The 16,226-nt window shown below is 35.4% G+C and overlaps 1 protein-coding gene across 1 annotated transcript in view; it reads left to right on the top strand.

Annotated features, from left to right (window-relative positions):
* PAK2 (p21 (RAC1) activated kinase 2) overlaps positions 1 to 16,226 on the top strand; it is an 87,864-nt gene that overhangs the window by 51,379 nt on the left and 20,259 nt on the right. Inside the window, exons 4-9 of the mRNA XM_045540017.1 lie at positions 6,511 to 6,611; positions 6,971 to 7,118; positions 8,732 to 8,763; positions 10,076 to 10,183; positions 13,650 to 13,782; positions 15,732 to 15,795. Of these exons, the coding sequence (XP_045395973.1) occupies positions 6,511 to 6,611; positions 6,971 to 7,118; positions 8,732 to 8,763; positions 10,076 to 10,183; positions 13,650 to 13,782; positions 15,732 to 15,795 (586 nt within the window). The remainder of the gene's footprint in view (positions 1 to 6,510; positions 6,612 to 6,970; positions 7,119 to 8,731; positions 8,764 to 10,075; positions 10,184 to 13,649; positions 13,783 to 15,731; positions 15,796 to 16,226) is intronic.

Raw genomic sequence — 16,226 nt, 5'->3', positions numbered from 1 at the left:
GATAAGACATTGCAGAAGAAAAGATTACTGAATTTGAAAACATGACATGGAAACATGAAACTCAGAAAAAAGAATGAAACAAAAGTAAACAGCTGTGGGACAATTTCAGGCAGACTGATATATGTATAGATGAAGTCTTCAAAGATAGAAGAGGAGAAATTTTAAGAATTTTTTTTAAATGGCTGAGTAAGTTCCAAATTTAATGACAACTATAAACCCACAGATTCAAGACATTTAACAAATTCCAGGCGCAGGAAACATGTAAACTCTACACCAAAGCATATAGTAGTCAAACTGTTTAAAACCAATGATAAAGAGAAAATCTTAAAAATTGCCAGAAAAATAAATGACATGTAGAGGTCAAAAATAAAAATGACAGCAGACTTTATATAAGCAACAATGCAACCCAGAAAACAAGGAACAGTATCTTTAAAGTATCAAAAGGAAAAAAAAAATCTGTCAGCCTAGAATTCTATGCTAGTGAAAATATTTTTCAAAAACGAAAGAAGAAACAAAGGCTTTTTTAGATGTGTAAAACCTGAAAGAGCTTATTACCAGCAGACCCATTACTACAAAAAATGTTAAACCAAGTCCCTCAGGAAGAAGGAAAATTATGTCAGATGGAAATGTGAATCTATACAAAGGAATGAAAAGCACTGGAGATAGTAAATGTTCTTTCTTGTCTAAGTCTCTTTAAATGATAATTAATTTCAGTTTTTAAGGAATGAAGTACTGATACATACTATAACATGGATGAATCTCAAAAACATTAAACTAAGTTTTAAAAAGCCATTCACAAAAGACCACATATTGTATGATCCCATTTCTCTCTCTCTCTCTCTCCATATATATATATATATATATATATATATTTTTTTTTTTTTTTTTTTTTTTTTTTTTTTTTGGAGACAGAGTCTTACTCTGTTGCCCAGGCTAGAGTGCCATGGTTTCAGCCTAGCTCACAGCAACCTCAAACTCCTGGGCTCAGGCAATCCTCCTGCCTCAGCCTCCTGGGTAGCTGGGGTTATAGGCATGTGCCACCATGCCAGGCTAATTTTTCTATATATATTTTTAGTTGTCCATATAATTTATTTCTATTTTTAGTAGAGACGGAATCTCACTCTTGCTCAAGTTGGTCTCAAACTCCTGAGCTCAAATGATCCACCTGTCTCGGCCTCCCAGAGTGCTAGGATTACAGACGTGAGCCACCGAGCTCGGCCCCATTTATATTAATATTAATGGCCAGAATAGGCAAATCTGTGGAGAAAGAAAGTAGATTAGTGGTTGGGCTTGGAGTGGGGTAGGGAGTGGAATGGAGAGTGATTGCTACTGGGTACAAGGTTTCTTTGGGGGATGATAAAAAATGATTGCAGTGATGGTTGTAAAACTAAATATAAAACCCATTGGAGGGTACATTTTAAACAGGTGAACTTCATGGCATGTAAAGAGTTATAGCTTACAAAAACAACATAAATAAAAGATAATAACAAAAAATATTTAGTTGATCCACAAGAAGGCATAAAAGATTGATAAAGCAGACCCAACTATATGCTGCCTGTAAGAAATCTTTAAAACAGGCCGGGCGTGGTGGCTCAGGCCTGTAATCCTAGCACTCTGGGAGGCTGAGGCAGGTGGATCGCTCAAGGTCAGGAGTTCGAGACCAGTCTGAGCAAGAGCGAGACCCCGTCACTACTAAAAATAGAAAGATATGGCCAACTAAAAATATATATAGAAAAAATTAGCTGGGCATGCCTGTAGTCCCAGCTACTCGGGAGGCTGAGGCAGTAGGAGTTTGAGGTTGCTGTGAGCTAGGCTGATGCCATGGAACTCACTCTAGCCCAGGCAACAGAGCAAGACTCTGTCTCAAAAAAAAAAAAAAAAGAAATCTTTAAAACATAAATCCACAAAATAAGTTAAAATAAAAGGATAGAGAAAGGAATGCTAACAGTGAAAAGAAACCTGGACTAGCTATATAAATACCAAACTAGATTTTAGAGCTAAAAAATATTATCAGCAATAAGGAAGTTTATTTCATAATGATAACAGAGTTGGTTCATTAAGGTAATATAACAGAACTAAATACTTGTGTACCTAACAACAACTTCAAAATATGTGAAGCAAAAACTAACAGGATTTCAAGGAGAAATAGATAAATCCAGTTATATTTGGAAATTTCAATACAGTTCTCAATAATTGGTAGAACAAGTAGACAGAAAATTGGTAAGGATGTATAGTAGATTTGAACATAACAGTCAACCAACTTGACCTAATGGACATTTATATTTTAATTAGAACACTGTACCCCCAAACAGCATATACACATTCTTTTTAAGTATTCATGAAACATTTACCAAGATAGATCATATTCCAGGGGTATAAAAAAAAGTCTCAGTAAACATAGAAGGATTTAAATCATATAAAGGGTATTTTGTGACCCCAGTGTAATTAAATTAGAAGGTCTCTGGAAATATTTGGAAAGTAAATAAAACACTTCCAAATAAATGAAGAAATCAAAAGGATATTTAGAAAGTATATTAAGCTAAATGAAAATATAATACTTCAATATTTGTAGGGGTACTGCTAAAGCAATACTTAGAGGAAAATGTATAGTATTAAACACCATATTAGAAAAGAAGGCTGGGTGCAGAGACTTGTGCCTGTAATCTGCTACTCAGGAGGCTGAGGTGGAAGGATCGTTTGAGCCCAGGAGTTCGGGGCTGCAGTGAGCTGTGATCAGATCACTATATTACAGCCTAGGTGACAGAAAAAAAGAAAAAAAAAGAAAGAATGATTGTAAATCACTGGCTTTAGTTAAGTCATACTAATAAACTAAAAAGGAAGAGCAGATGAAATCCAAAGTAAGTAGAAGAAAGGAAATAATAAAGCAAAATCAATGAAATAGACAAAAAAGCAATAGAAAAAAGCCAATGAAACCAAAAACTGGTTTATTGAGAATATCAGTAAAATGGATAAACTTATAGCCAGACTGATTGGGAAAACAAGAGAGAAGACACAAATTACTAATATTGAGAATGAGATAGGTGGCATCTCTACAGATTTTACATATATTAAAAAGATATGGTAATATTAGTACAAATATGCACCAATAAATCCATTAAGTTAGATAAAATGGAGAATTTTCTTAAAAGGGAAAAATTTCCAAAGCTTAAGAAGAAGTAGATAACCTAAAAATCCTGTATCTCTTAGAATTTAGATTGTAGCTAAAAGCCTTCTCACAAACGAAATGTCAGAAAAATAGCCTCATTGGTGAATTCTATCAAACATTTAAGGAAGAAATACTACCAATTCTATACAAACTTCTAAAAATTTGAATAGGAAGTAATGCTTCCCAACTTATTTTATAAGACCAGCATTACCTGGATACCCAAACCAAACACATTACAAGAAATGAAAGCTGTGTATCAGTATTCCTCATGAACATAGATGCAAAATCTTAGCATGTTTTAGCATTTGGAATCCAGCAATATACAAAAAGGTTTATACATTGTGCCAAGTGGATTTCAGTTTAGGAATGCAAGGTTGATTTAACCTCTGAAAATCAATCAATGTAATTTACTGTTAACAAAAATAAAAAGGATACGCCATAAGTTCATCTCAATAAATGTAAAAAAGCATTTGGCAGAATCCACTATCCATTTCTGTTAAAAGTGTTCCGCAAATTTGGAAATAGAAGGGAATGCCCTTAACTTCATAAAGGACATCTTTGTAAAACCTACCACTGTCATTGAATTTAGTTGTAAAAAGTATGACTCTTCCCCCTTAGATCAGGAAATATACAAGAATTTCCCTTCTTACTATTTTTTATTCAACAATGTCCTGGAGTAAGGCAGTAAGCCAGTGGGGGGGGGGTGCAGAAGAGGTATCCAGATTGGAGAAGTAAACCTGACTTTATTCACCAACAACATGATTGAATTTTTATATAAAATCCTATGATATCTGTAAAAATACTACTGGAAGTACAAAAAGCTTTTAGGATATAAGATCAGTATTCAAGAATCAGTTGTGGGCCAGGCGTGGTGGCTCACACCTGTAATCCTAGCGCTCTGGGAGGCCAAGGCGGGCAGATCGTTTGAGCTCAGGAGTTTGAGATCAGCCTGAGCAAGAGTGAGACCCCGTCTCTACTAAAAAAATAGAAAGAAATTATCTGGACAACTAAAATTATACAGGAAAAAATCAGCTGGGCATGGTGGCCCATGCCTGTAGTCCCAGCTACTCGGGAGGCTGAGGTAGAAGGATTGCTTGAGCCCAGGAGTTTGAGGTTGCTGTGAGCTAGGCTGACGCCATGGCAACAGAGCACAGGCAACAGAGCCAGACTCTGTCTCAGGGGGAAAAAAAAAAAATGAGTTAATTGTGTTTCTATATGCCAGCAATGAATGATTGAAATTGAAGGTTTAAACTGTGCCATTTGCAATAGCATCAAAAATTATGAAATACTAAGGCAGAAATCTGACAAAAGCAGTGACAGATCTGTACTCTCTACATTGACAATTACTGCTGTAGTTTGAATATATCCCCCAAAGTTCATGTGTTGGAAACTTAATCCCCAGTGCAACAGTACTAAGAAGTGAGACTTTGAAGAGGTAATGAGAGACCTCATGAATGGATTAATGTCATTATAATGGGAGTGAGTTTATTATAATAAAAGCAAGATTGGCCCTCTTGTACAATGTAATGCCTTCTGCCATGTTGTTATACAGCAAGAAGGCTCTCACCAGCTACAGCCTCTTGATCTTAGACTTCCCAGCCTCCAGAACCATGCACCAAATAAACTTCTATTGTTTATAAATTACCTAGTCTGTGGTATTCTGTTACAGCAGCACAGAACAGACTGAGACAACTACAAATGTTGCTGAGAGAAATTTTAAAGACCTAAATAAATGAAGAGATTCACTGTTGTTATAGATCAGAATACTCACTGTTAAGAAATAAATTTTCCCTTAATTGATCTGTAGATGCAATGCGATCCCTATCAAAATCCAGCAGGCTTTTTGTAGAAATTAACAAGCTTATTCTAAAATTCATATCAGGCTAGGTGCCATGGGTCATGCCTGTAATCCTAGCACTTTGGGAGGCTGAAGCAGGAGAATCACTGGCCAGGAGTTTGAAACCAGCCTGGGCAACATAGCAAGACCCTCTCTTTACAAAAAATTTAAAAAATAGCCAGTGTGGTGGTGCACACCTATAGTCCCTGCTACTCAAGAGGCTAAGGCAGGAGGATTGCTGGAGCCCAGGAGTTAGAGGTTACAGTGAGCTATGACTGGGCCACTTCACTCTACCCTGGGTGACAGAGACCCTGTCTCAAAGTAAAGTAAAGTAAAATAAAATATACATAATAAAATCACATGGAAAGACCTGCAATAAATAGCCAAACAGCTTTGAAAAAAGGACAAGATGACTTACATTATGTAGTTTCAATGCTTATTACAAAGCAGCAATAATCAAGGCAGTTTGGTATTGGCATAAAGGTAGACAAACAACTCATTGCAACACAGCAGAGCATCCAGAAATAGATGCTCATATAAATAGACAATTGATTTTTAACAGTGGTTCAAAACAAGAATCAAAATGGCATTGGCCTTCCTAAATAGCAACCCTAGAAATTGTAAGGGGGGAAAAACACATTTCTAACATACATACATACATACATACATACATACATACATACATACATAAAAAATTAGTCGAGAACTATCAATTAAAACAAAGGGGTAAAATCAAGAGGAGGAAAATAGGATCCAGAAAACAGATTCTAGCACAGGGCAAGAATGAAGAATGTTGTAGGACAGCAACCATGCAGGAGGCTACTGTATGAACTACTACATTAGAGCAGGAGGAGCTAGAGGGAGGTGGTCCAGGGGAAAGGAACTGATGTGTCTACATTTACAGAAAATATTCTTGATAAGTGTGTGGCAGAAATATTGCAAAAATAACTTACAGAGAGACCTTAGAAAAGGTGGGTAGTTTTTAAATGTAGCAGTTAATAATGCCAATAAAAAGGAAGGATTAGGGTTTCACAAGAAAGGAGATACCTCTCCTTTGTAAACTACTTATCTTTACAGTATATATTATCTACATAGTCATAATGTAAATTTTACTTTCTGGGTGAATATAGCTAGATGAAAATTGGGTTTGATAAGCATTGTTTTCCAAATTGTTCAGTATCTGAGATGTTGCCTTTTATTTATGAGTGAACCAGTGCTTCAGGGGGATTTCTCTTCTGCTTGTGCCCTTTTATTCAGGCTTGGTGCTGGTCAATCCTGTGCTTCTTTGTCAGGACACTGTCCTGTTGTCCCCACCCCTGCTTTATGGCAGAATAGGTTATTTTACTTCGTTTACCAGTTTTCTGTCAGCCAGTGTGTTTTTAGGGGAAATCTCTTTTCCAGAGTAACTTTGTTTCTAATCTGTTTTAGGAAAAATATAAACACATAAGTGCCTAATTATTAATCTTATTTAAATAGGCTGATTTTTTTTTTTTTTAATGCCTTCTAGGAAGTAAAAAGAAAGAAAAGGAACGGCCAGAAATTTCTCCTCCATCTGATTTTGAGCACACCATCCATGTTGGTTTTGATGCTGTTACTGGAGAATTCACTGTAAGTTTACCTAGTTGGGGTCATTTAAAACATTAAAACCAGCACTCAAACATTTTCCTTTAGTATTAAATTTGAAGTTAACTTTTCTATCCATATGTTCACTGTGAATTCTTGCTGTTATGCACTTCTTATAAATATTAGTGGTTGGATATTTCTTTTTCCTAGAGAACTGAGCCTATTAATAATTATGCAAAATAGATCTAGAAAAATAAACCTTTCGAAAACTAGACTTTTTGAAATTTAGTTGAACCTACAATTGTGCAGATTGGTTTGTCTTATGTATTTTGTCATTTATCTCTGGAAATTGATTTTATTAAAGCAATTAAACCACAACTAATTTCTGAATATGTTTTTGTTAGGGCATGCCAGAACAGTGGGCTCGATTATTACAGACTTCCAATATCACCAAACTAGAGCAAAAGAAGAATCCTCAGGCTGTACTGGATGTCTTAAAGTTCTATGACTCCAACACAGTGAAGCAGAAATATCTGAGCTTTACTCCTCCTGGTAAGACACTGGTAAAAGACTGAATCAAGTGGAAGAGATGTGAAGTACTTCTAGATAAAAAAGATTACTTCTGGAAAAATAAAAAGCTAACCTATCATTCTCATCTCCAATTTTTTGCCTGCATAGATTCTGCCTTTTGTAAACTGGGCAGTTTTTAAGCATAATGTAGATCTGGGGATTATATTAATCTCATAGCTTTGCCAGAAGTGAAAATGATGAATGTTTTGACCTTTTGTTTATTTGGTTTTTTTCTCCTCACTGCTTTTAAATAACTTCCAGTGATACAAGGAAAGGATGCTTATTTATAGACATGTTCAGACTACAAATACATTTATTGTTAGTGGGATAGGAAGAAAGTTGTTTTACTATATAAACGTACAGACTTTGAAGTAAAACATATTTAAGTCCACTCAAAAATTGAAATTCATTAAATATATAAATATAAGCATAACAACTAAAAAAATTTATACCTCAGAGTTAGAATACCATTGAGTAAGAATTGGTATATAGTGGATTTGTAAAAATAGTTTATATGTTCAAATGAGGGTCAGAATAAAGTCCATACATTACAGTTGGTTGATATCTCTCAGAATCTCTTGATATTCAGCTTTCTCCTTCTGCATGCTGGTTCTTATGCTTTTTCTTGCAATTTATTTGTTAAAGAAACAGGATCATATGTGCTGTTTCCCTCTGTTTAGATTTTGCTAATTACACCCCCAGGGTGTCATTTAATATGTTTCTCTGTCTTTGAAGTCATACATGTACTTTTTAAAAAGAATATGACTGAACTAAAATCAATCATACTTGTGGTTTTAATTCATTGTACTTAATATGTTTGCATCCTCACAGAAATAAAGGCCTCTTTGCAAGTGATCTTGACCTTTTTTTCTTTAGATCTAGTACATCCTTAGGAAAAGGTCAGACTTGTTTGTAGAACTTTTGTGTCAACTAGTAAGTCTGTGTAAATTAGTAATTTTTTTTAAAAAATCAATTTTTGACCAGAAAGTGGTAATTTTTTTCATCATATTTATATATACAAATATATATATTGAAGTCTCTATTAAATATACATATAAAAACATATTTTAAAAAGGAAAAACAAAAGTATGTCAAGATTTTATTTTGTACAGTTGCCATTGTCTAAATTGTTGCTTTAAGTTTCTCAGTAGATACTGTTCTGGAGAAGGTGTCTTTATGAATAAATTTGTTTTGTTTTAATAAATACAGATTGATAAGTATAGTTTAAAATACATTTTAATAACTTCATTGAGGTATAATTTACGTGCAATAAAATTTACCCATTTAAAATATGTAATTCTTACATACCCATAATTAAAAGTTTAAAAATTTTAAAAATAATAATAAAATAAGTACATTCAATGATTTTTTTTTAGTAAATTTACAACATTTCATTAAGATTTGAGATTCATTAGCTCGATCTTATACAAATTCTTCCTGGAATACTGGTATTGTCATTTTTATTGAGAGTTAATTCAACTTAAAATGAAATCAGTTTAAGAACATTTCACTTGCTCTGCTTTTTTTTTTCTTTTATCATATGAAAGTTTTATTTCTCAAATTGTTGACATTATATTTTTTTGTTTCATATACAGAGAAAGATGGCTTCCCTTCTGGAACACCAGCAGTAAGTTAATTATGTCATTTCTTGTAGCTCTTGTTCTAATTTAGGTTACCCAGAACAGATCTCAGTTTTTATTTTGCTTTTTAAAATTAATTACAGCCACCAGAGATAAATACTTGATATGTGTTTTTAGCTAGCCACTTGATTAGTTGAAGAAGATATATTAAGTAAGTAGAAATTCCTTAATATGATACTTAAAGTAATTAAAATTTATAATGACCTTCAGAGCAGGTTAGCTACTTTTGGTAATGTTTACATATACAAACATGAATACAGATAACTTGCTAGCATATTTCTCCCTTACTCCAAATTCTCCTTCTAGGCTGTTCTAATGAGTATAGACCAAGGAAACGTACTGAACAATTGAAACTTGTCAGATTCTTCAGAGTCATCTGAAACTTTATCTGAGTTTTCATGTAAACACACTTACCTCCTGGAAACAATCACTGTTTTATTTTCATTTCCTCAATTGGGAGGAAACAGTCTTCTGGAGTTGTATGAGGACCAAATGAGATAACATGTAAAATATTAACCTACCATACACGTGTATAAAGAGCTCTGTATGAAGGTTAATTCCTTCTTCTTTTGCTTCATTTGCCACAGCTTTTTCTGGTGAATCTGGTTATTTTAAATGTCCAAAAATGACTCTGACATATACAAAGCCCAGGGGATCTTTGTTTTTGGTCTTAACAAATAAATTGATTATTTACTTTGAGGGCATTGCATATGTGTAACTAACTATTTAAAGCACATAAATAAGTATTCTCTTAAGAATATTTGATATTCATATGTACATTTATTTCATAAACTTTCTCATAATTCATAGAATCACCTTTACTTTTTAAATGATTATACTAGAATGAGTGGGGTTTAAAGGTTCTTTTTTTTTTTTTGAGACAGAGTGTCGCTTTGTTGCCCTGGCTAGAGTGAGTGCCATGGCATCAGCCTAGCTCACAGCAACCTCAGACTCCTGGCTCCTGGGCTCAAGCGATCCTACTGCCTCAGCCTCCCGAGTAGCTGGGACTACAGGCATGTGCCACCACGCCCGGCTAATTTTTTCTATTTCTATTTTTAGTAGAGACAGGGTCTCGCTCAGGCTGGTCTCGAACTCCTGACCTTGAGCGATCCACCGGCCTCGGCCTCCCAGAGTGCTAGGATTACAGGCGTGAGCCACTGCGCCCGGCTGGGTTTAAAGGTTTTTAAATGCGCTATTAAAGAAATTAACTTTTTCAAGTATGTCAAAAAGAGAGATAGTGACATTGTAACCTATTTTATTTGACTTCTCTTCCTTACTTTGCTCATGTGATAAATGCAGCTGAATGCCAAGGGATCAGAAACATCAGCAGTAGTAACAGAAGAAGATGATGATGATGAAGAGACTGCTCCTCCTGTTATTGCCCCACGACCAGATCATACAAAATCAGTGAGTGTTTGATTAGTGAACTGAGCCATGTGTGTTTTAAAAAAACGGTAGTCTGTATTGGACTTACAGTGATTGATTTTTTAAAGCCCTGAATTTTTATAATATTGCAGTATGGAGACACTTAACTAAGAGATCTTCACCTAAAGACCACTCATCAAAAACTAGTTGTTTTTTATTTATTTTTTTTTTTTTGAGACAGAGTCTCACTCTGTTGCCCAGGCTAGAGTGCCGTGGCGTCAGCCTACCTCACGGCAACTTCAAACTCCTGGGCTCAAGCAATCCTTCTGCCTCAGCCTCCCAAGTAGCTGGGACTACAGCATGTGCCACCGTGCCCAGCTAATTTTTTCTATATATATTTTTAGTTGTCCATGTAATTTCTTTCTATTTTTAGTAGAGATGGGGTTTCGCTCTTGCTCAGGCTGATCTCAAACCCCTGAGCTCAAACAATCCACCCACCTCGGCCTCCCAGAGTGCTAGGATTACAGGTGTAAGCCACTGCACCCCGCCAAAAACTAGTTTTTTTTTAAATTAAAATATAATAGCTTCATTAAAACTTAAAATACTTAACTCACTGGGATTTGTCTTTCTATATTACATCCTCTTTTCCAGAGAATTCATCTGTTTTTCTGGCTTTTCTGTTTATCTCAATGTAGATAACTACTGTATCTAAAACTTAAATCTTTCCTCTTACCTAGATTATGTATTGGGTTACTAAGTATGGAATGTCTGATTTCCTTAAGTTTGACAGTTGATATCTCTGACGTTTCACTTTGACACTTCTTGGGTTTTTTGGTTTATTGTGAAGGTACATCCTCATTTTTTTCAAATGCACATTTTGGTTTGTGATTGTCTTTCACATTTTTTTTTTTAGAGCAATTTCTGTGAAACCATGGATAAGTCAAAAATTTGTGTTATTTTTGAATGTGAGTTCTGTTGTGGAACCAATGCAGCATAGACAACCAGAAATATCAATCAGGTGTTTATGAAGGAAGTGGCTAATGAATGCACAGTACGTCGATGATTTGAGAATTTCATTCTGGTGATTTTAACCTTGAAAATGAGCCATGTGGTTGCCCTGAGACCAAGGTGGATAATGATGAGCTGAAAGCTATAGTGGAAGTGAATCCATCTCAACCTACATGTGCATTAACAGCAAGGTTTGACAGTACCATTCCAACAATGTTGGACCATTTGAAACAAATTGGCAAGGTAAAGAAGCTGGATAAATGTGTACTGCATGCATTAAACAAGCATCAAAAGAGAAATCATCTTGAAGCTTGCCCTTCTTTACTGTCATGACATAAAGGTGAACCATTTCTACACTGTATTGTTACCTGTGATGAAAAGTGGATTCTTTTTGACAATCGCAAGCATTCAGCAAAATGGTTGGATAAAGATGAAGTGCTGAGACACATCCCAAAACCAAATATTCATCAAAAAAAGGTACTGGTGTCTGTTTGGTGATCCAGTGCTGGTATCATCCACTACAGCTTCATGAAACCTGGTCAGTCGATTATCGTGGATGTCTACTGCAACCAGTTGGATTAAATGATGAAGATGCCTGTGATTAAGCAGCCGAGATTGGTAAATAGAGACAGGCCAATTCTCTTGCAAGACCACATGTCGCAAAAAACAATGCTGTGCAAGCTACAGAGGCTGGACTTGGAAACTCTCTGTCATCCACCATATTCACCAGACCTTGCATCAACCAACTACCACTTCTTCCAGGCTTTGGACCACTTCTTGTGAGGAAAAATATTCAATTCTCAACAAGCTGTGGAAAATGCCTTTCACGATTTTATCTCCACTTGCTCTCCAGCCTTCTTCACTGCTGACATAAACAAGCTATCATTAAAATGGCAAAACTGTGTCCATAGTTTAGGCACATACTTTAATTAGTTGTACTGCGTCTTGTTTGAGATACAATAAACTTTTGATTTGAAATCGGACATTTCATATTTAATGACCTAATTTTTTTTTTTTATTTTGCATTTTATATTTCTCTCAAAGCCTTACTGTCATTCAAGAGGCAGTTGAGAATGAAATTCCTAAGCCGGTAAGGGAGAATTTTAATATTTATGACCTTCGATGGAGCCTGAAAGAGAGGAATAACTGCAACTGCTATCCTCCTCCCTGTTTTAAGACAAGTAGAGCATGGGGAAGGTGCTGTGTGGTGGCATAGTTGGTAGGCAGAGCCCTGAGGAGTGCCATGGATCCTGATCTGATCTCTATTTTCTTTATCCCTTAGAACTGGCTGTTTGAAATGAAATGGTAGCCATTGTAATTGTTTAAAAAAAAATTGTGGGAATTAATAATAGTTATTTCAACATCAAGATTTCTTATCATTTATAGTAAAATCATGATTTTTAATCTGTGCTTCTTTTGCTACATTTTAGATCTGGTCACACATAAATGTCATTCATAAACCTGCTGTTTTGCTAGACCTTTTTTTTTTTTCCTTAAGAGACAGAGTCTTGCTCTGTCACCCAGGGTGGACTGCAGTAGTACAATCATGGCTCAGTGCAGCCTTGAACTGCTGGACTGAAGCCAGCCTCCTGCCTCATCCTCCCAAGTAGCTGGAACTACAGGCACTTGTTACCATGCCTTGTTACTCCTGGCCTCAAATGATCCTCACGCTTCGGCTCCCAAAGTGCTGGGATTATAGGCACGAGCCATGGTGCCCAGCCAGACTTTTAAAATATATACATGCTATGCCAAAGAAAAATGTTTCACAGTTATTCTTTTTTTTTTTTTTTTTTTTTTTGAGACAGTGTGTCAGTCTGTTGCCCGGGCTAGAGTGCTGTGGCGTCAGCCTAGCTCATAGCAACCTCAAACTCCTGGGCTCAAGCAATCCTTCTGCCTCAGCCTCCCGAGTAGCTGGGACTACAGGCATGAGCCACCATGCCCGGCTAATTTTTTTGATATATATTTTTAGCTGTACATATAATTTCTTTCTGTTTTTAGTAGAGACGGGGTCTCGCTCTTGCTCAGGCTGGTCTCGAACTCCTGAGCTCAAATGATCCACTCACCTCGGCCTCCCAGAGTGCTAGGATTACAGGCATGAGCCACTGCGCCCGGCCTCACAGTTATTCTTCTTAATCACATGTCTTTTATAGTCTGAAAATATTATTCTCATTTTTTAGAACAATGGAAGAGACAGCTTAGTTTTGGTTAAAAATCAGGAGCTGGGCATGGTAGTTCATGTCTGTAGTCCCAGCAACTCAGGAGGCTGAGGCAAGAGGATTGTTTGAGCCCAATAGTTCAAGGCTGCAGTGAACCATGATCATACCACTGAACTCCAGCCTGGGTGACAGAGCAAAACTCCATCTCTATTAAAAAATAATAAATAAATAAATTAATTAATTAATTAATTAATTAATTAAAAAAAAAGAACTGAATAGCATGCCAGTAAGAATATCTGAAAGTATTATTCCTCAAATCTCAGTAATGAACTATGTTTCTGCAGATTTACACACGGTCTGTAATTGACCCTATTCCTGCACCAGTTGGTGATTCTGCTGTTGATGGTGGTGCCAAGTCTTCAGACAAACAGAAAAAGAAGACCAAGATGACAGATGAAGAAATTATGGAGAAATTACGTATGTTACCTACATTTTACATTATTCTTAAATTGTTAACAGCTCTTAAAACATTTGACCCATGTGTATTTTAATTTATACCTTATATTTTGACTTAAGGCATAAAGAATATTGTTTTCATACAGGAAGAATGGCTTCAATAAAAATTTAATGAAGCCAAAATAATATTCCCATCTTTACCTGTTGATTTGAAAGGTATTATGTGTTGGCTCATGCGTAGTATCTCTGCAATAAATCAGTACCTTTGGGGGCAATACTTTTTCTCTAAGGAACGTAGTCAGAAACCTTGTCAATGGAGGTTTGTACATGTTTATACATACCTATAGCTTCTCAATATGAACCTGCAGAAACATCTTAAATAAACAAACAAAACAATTTTTCTCTGTAAATGTGGTAGGCCTAAAATCCGTTCCAGAGAAAATTTTTTTCTCTTCTCCCTTTTAATCTGTCAACTATCATTGGCCTGTGTCAAGTATTGGAAATAATGTAAACAGTGCCAGGTAGAGGGTAGCAATGTCTGATCACAAGTTACAGCAACTATAGTTATAGAGAACACTGACTTAGAGAAATGAAGGAAAAGTACTTTAAGGGTGGATTGTTTTAAACATTTATATGCTCTGTGTTTATTTGCTCTTGATTTCTCAGTGCTTTCAAGTATAAACCTGGTTTTACTCTGGCATTCTATGAACATATATACTATTCCTTCTTTTAGGGGAGCTGCTACTTAAAAAAAAATTTAACTAGAACAATGATTCTCATCACTCAGTTGTGACCTTTAGCTATCACATCTCCTATCTTTTTGGTATCTTTTTGCCTCTTATTGTTGATCCTGTTCTTGTGCTTGTTGACTTGAGGTTGGGTACCTATGTAAACTTATTTATGTGAGTTTCCTTGATATGTCCCTGTCTTTTTTTTACCTTGAGCAAGTGAAAATTTAGTGTGGTTTTTCTCATGTTTTGACTTCCTGGTAACAAAAATATAAGTTATAGTTTTATATCCAATCTCTTAATTCTAAAACCTGTTTCTTTTTTTGTTTTTTTTTTTGGAGACAGAGTCTCGCTCTGTTGCCCAGGCTAGAGTGAGTGCCGTGGCATCAGCCTAGCTCATAGCAACCTCAGACTCCTGGGCTTAAGTGATCCTACTGCCTCAGCCTCCTGAGTAGCTGGGACTACAGGCATGCGCCACCATGCCTGGCTAATTTTTTCTATATGTATTTTTAGTTGGCCAGATATTTCTTTCTATTTTTAATAGAGACGAGGTCTCGCTCTTGCTCAGGCTGGTCTCAAACTCCTGACCTCGAGCGATCCACCCGCCTCGGCCTCCCAGAGTACTAGGATTACAGGCGTGAGCCACCGCGCCCGGCCTAAAACCTGTTTCTTAGTTGTGACTTTGAACTTTCCTAAAACAAATACATGATTAGTTTCTATTAAAGTAAATATATTAAAAGATGGAAGATATACTGGAAGAGTCAGAAAAGCCATTTAGGGTTATTCATTTTGATCTCATTCATGTATTTTTTCTAATAGTAAGTAGTTTGATAACATCACCAATTTAATGCATTTTAGTAGAGTAGAAAAGTAAACAATTTGTCTGTTTACCCTGGAATTGCCCAGTTTTAAATCTGAACATCTGAGAATCCAGTTACTCTCAGAATGACAGTTCAGTCATTCTCAAATGTGATCCTTTTTTAAAAAGTGATTAATTAGAAGGTCTAACCTAATGGAAATAACGTGTCTTCTTGCTTCTGATACTTTTAAACTTTTATTATGTGTTTAAGTTTCTTTAGTGTTTTGTGTTTAAAACATTATTTTTAAAACTTAGTATTATGTTTGAAAATTACTGTTCTAAAGTTTTTGGAATTTATTAAAAGGAATAGTGATATCAAAATTAATTTGCACTTAAAATGCTTGACTGAGCTTCCAAATTTTTGTTCATTTTGTTTAAAATAGGAACTATTGTAAGCATAGGTGACCCTAAGAAAAAATATACAAGATATGAAAAAATTGGACAGGGGTAAGTATTTGTAACTGTATTACCATAATATTCAGTACTTTCTAGATATACAACATGGTATCTCTTTTGCATGCTGACATTGAGCACTTACAGTATTCTGTGACTGGTACCCTTGGGGATTTATGTAAATAAATAATGTAGTTACTTCTGGATGTTGTTGAAAAACTGTGCTAGTTAGCAATGACTTTGTATCACTGTTTCTTAAATGTCATTGTCCATTGGTGGTAAGGGATTCGGTAGGTGGAAAAATTGTCCGTAAAATGTATTTAAAAGGTAATAAGAATATTTGCTTCAGGATTATAGGCAATAAAAACATGCATTTAAATCATATCATTGAGTATTGATCTTTGAGTCTACTGATCTTCTGATTTTGTCCAATAGTTTATATTCTTAAACTATACTAACTAAACTCTTTTTTTGGTGTTGTTTGG

The sequence above is a fragment of the Lemur catta genome, chromosome 1 (genome assembly GCF_020740605.2).
Source record: "Lemur catta isolate mLemCat1 chromosome 1, mLemCat1.pri, whole genome shotgun sequence".
Taxonomy (NCBI): domain Eukaryota; kingdom Metazoa; phylum Chordata; class Mammalia; order Primates; family Lemuridae; genus Lemur; species Lemur catta.
This window is presented reverse-complemented; position numbering and strand designations above follow the sequence as displayed.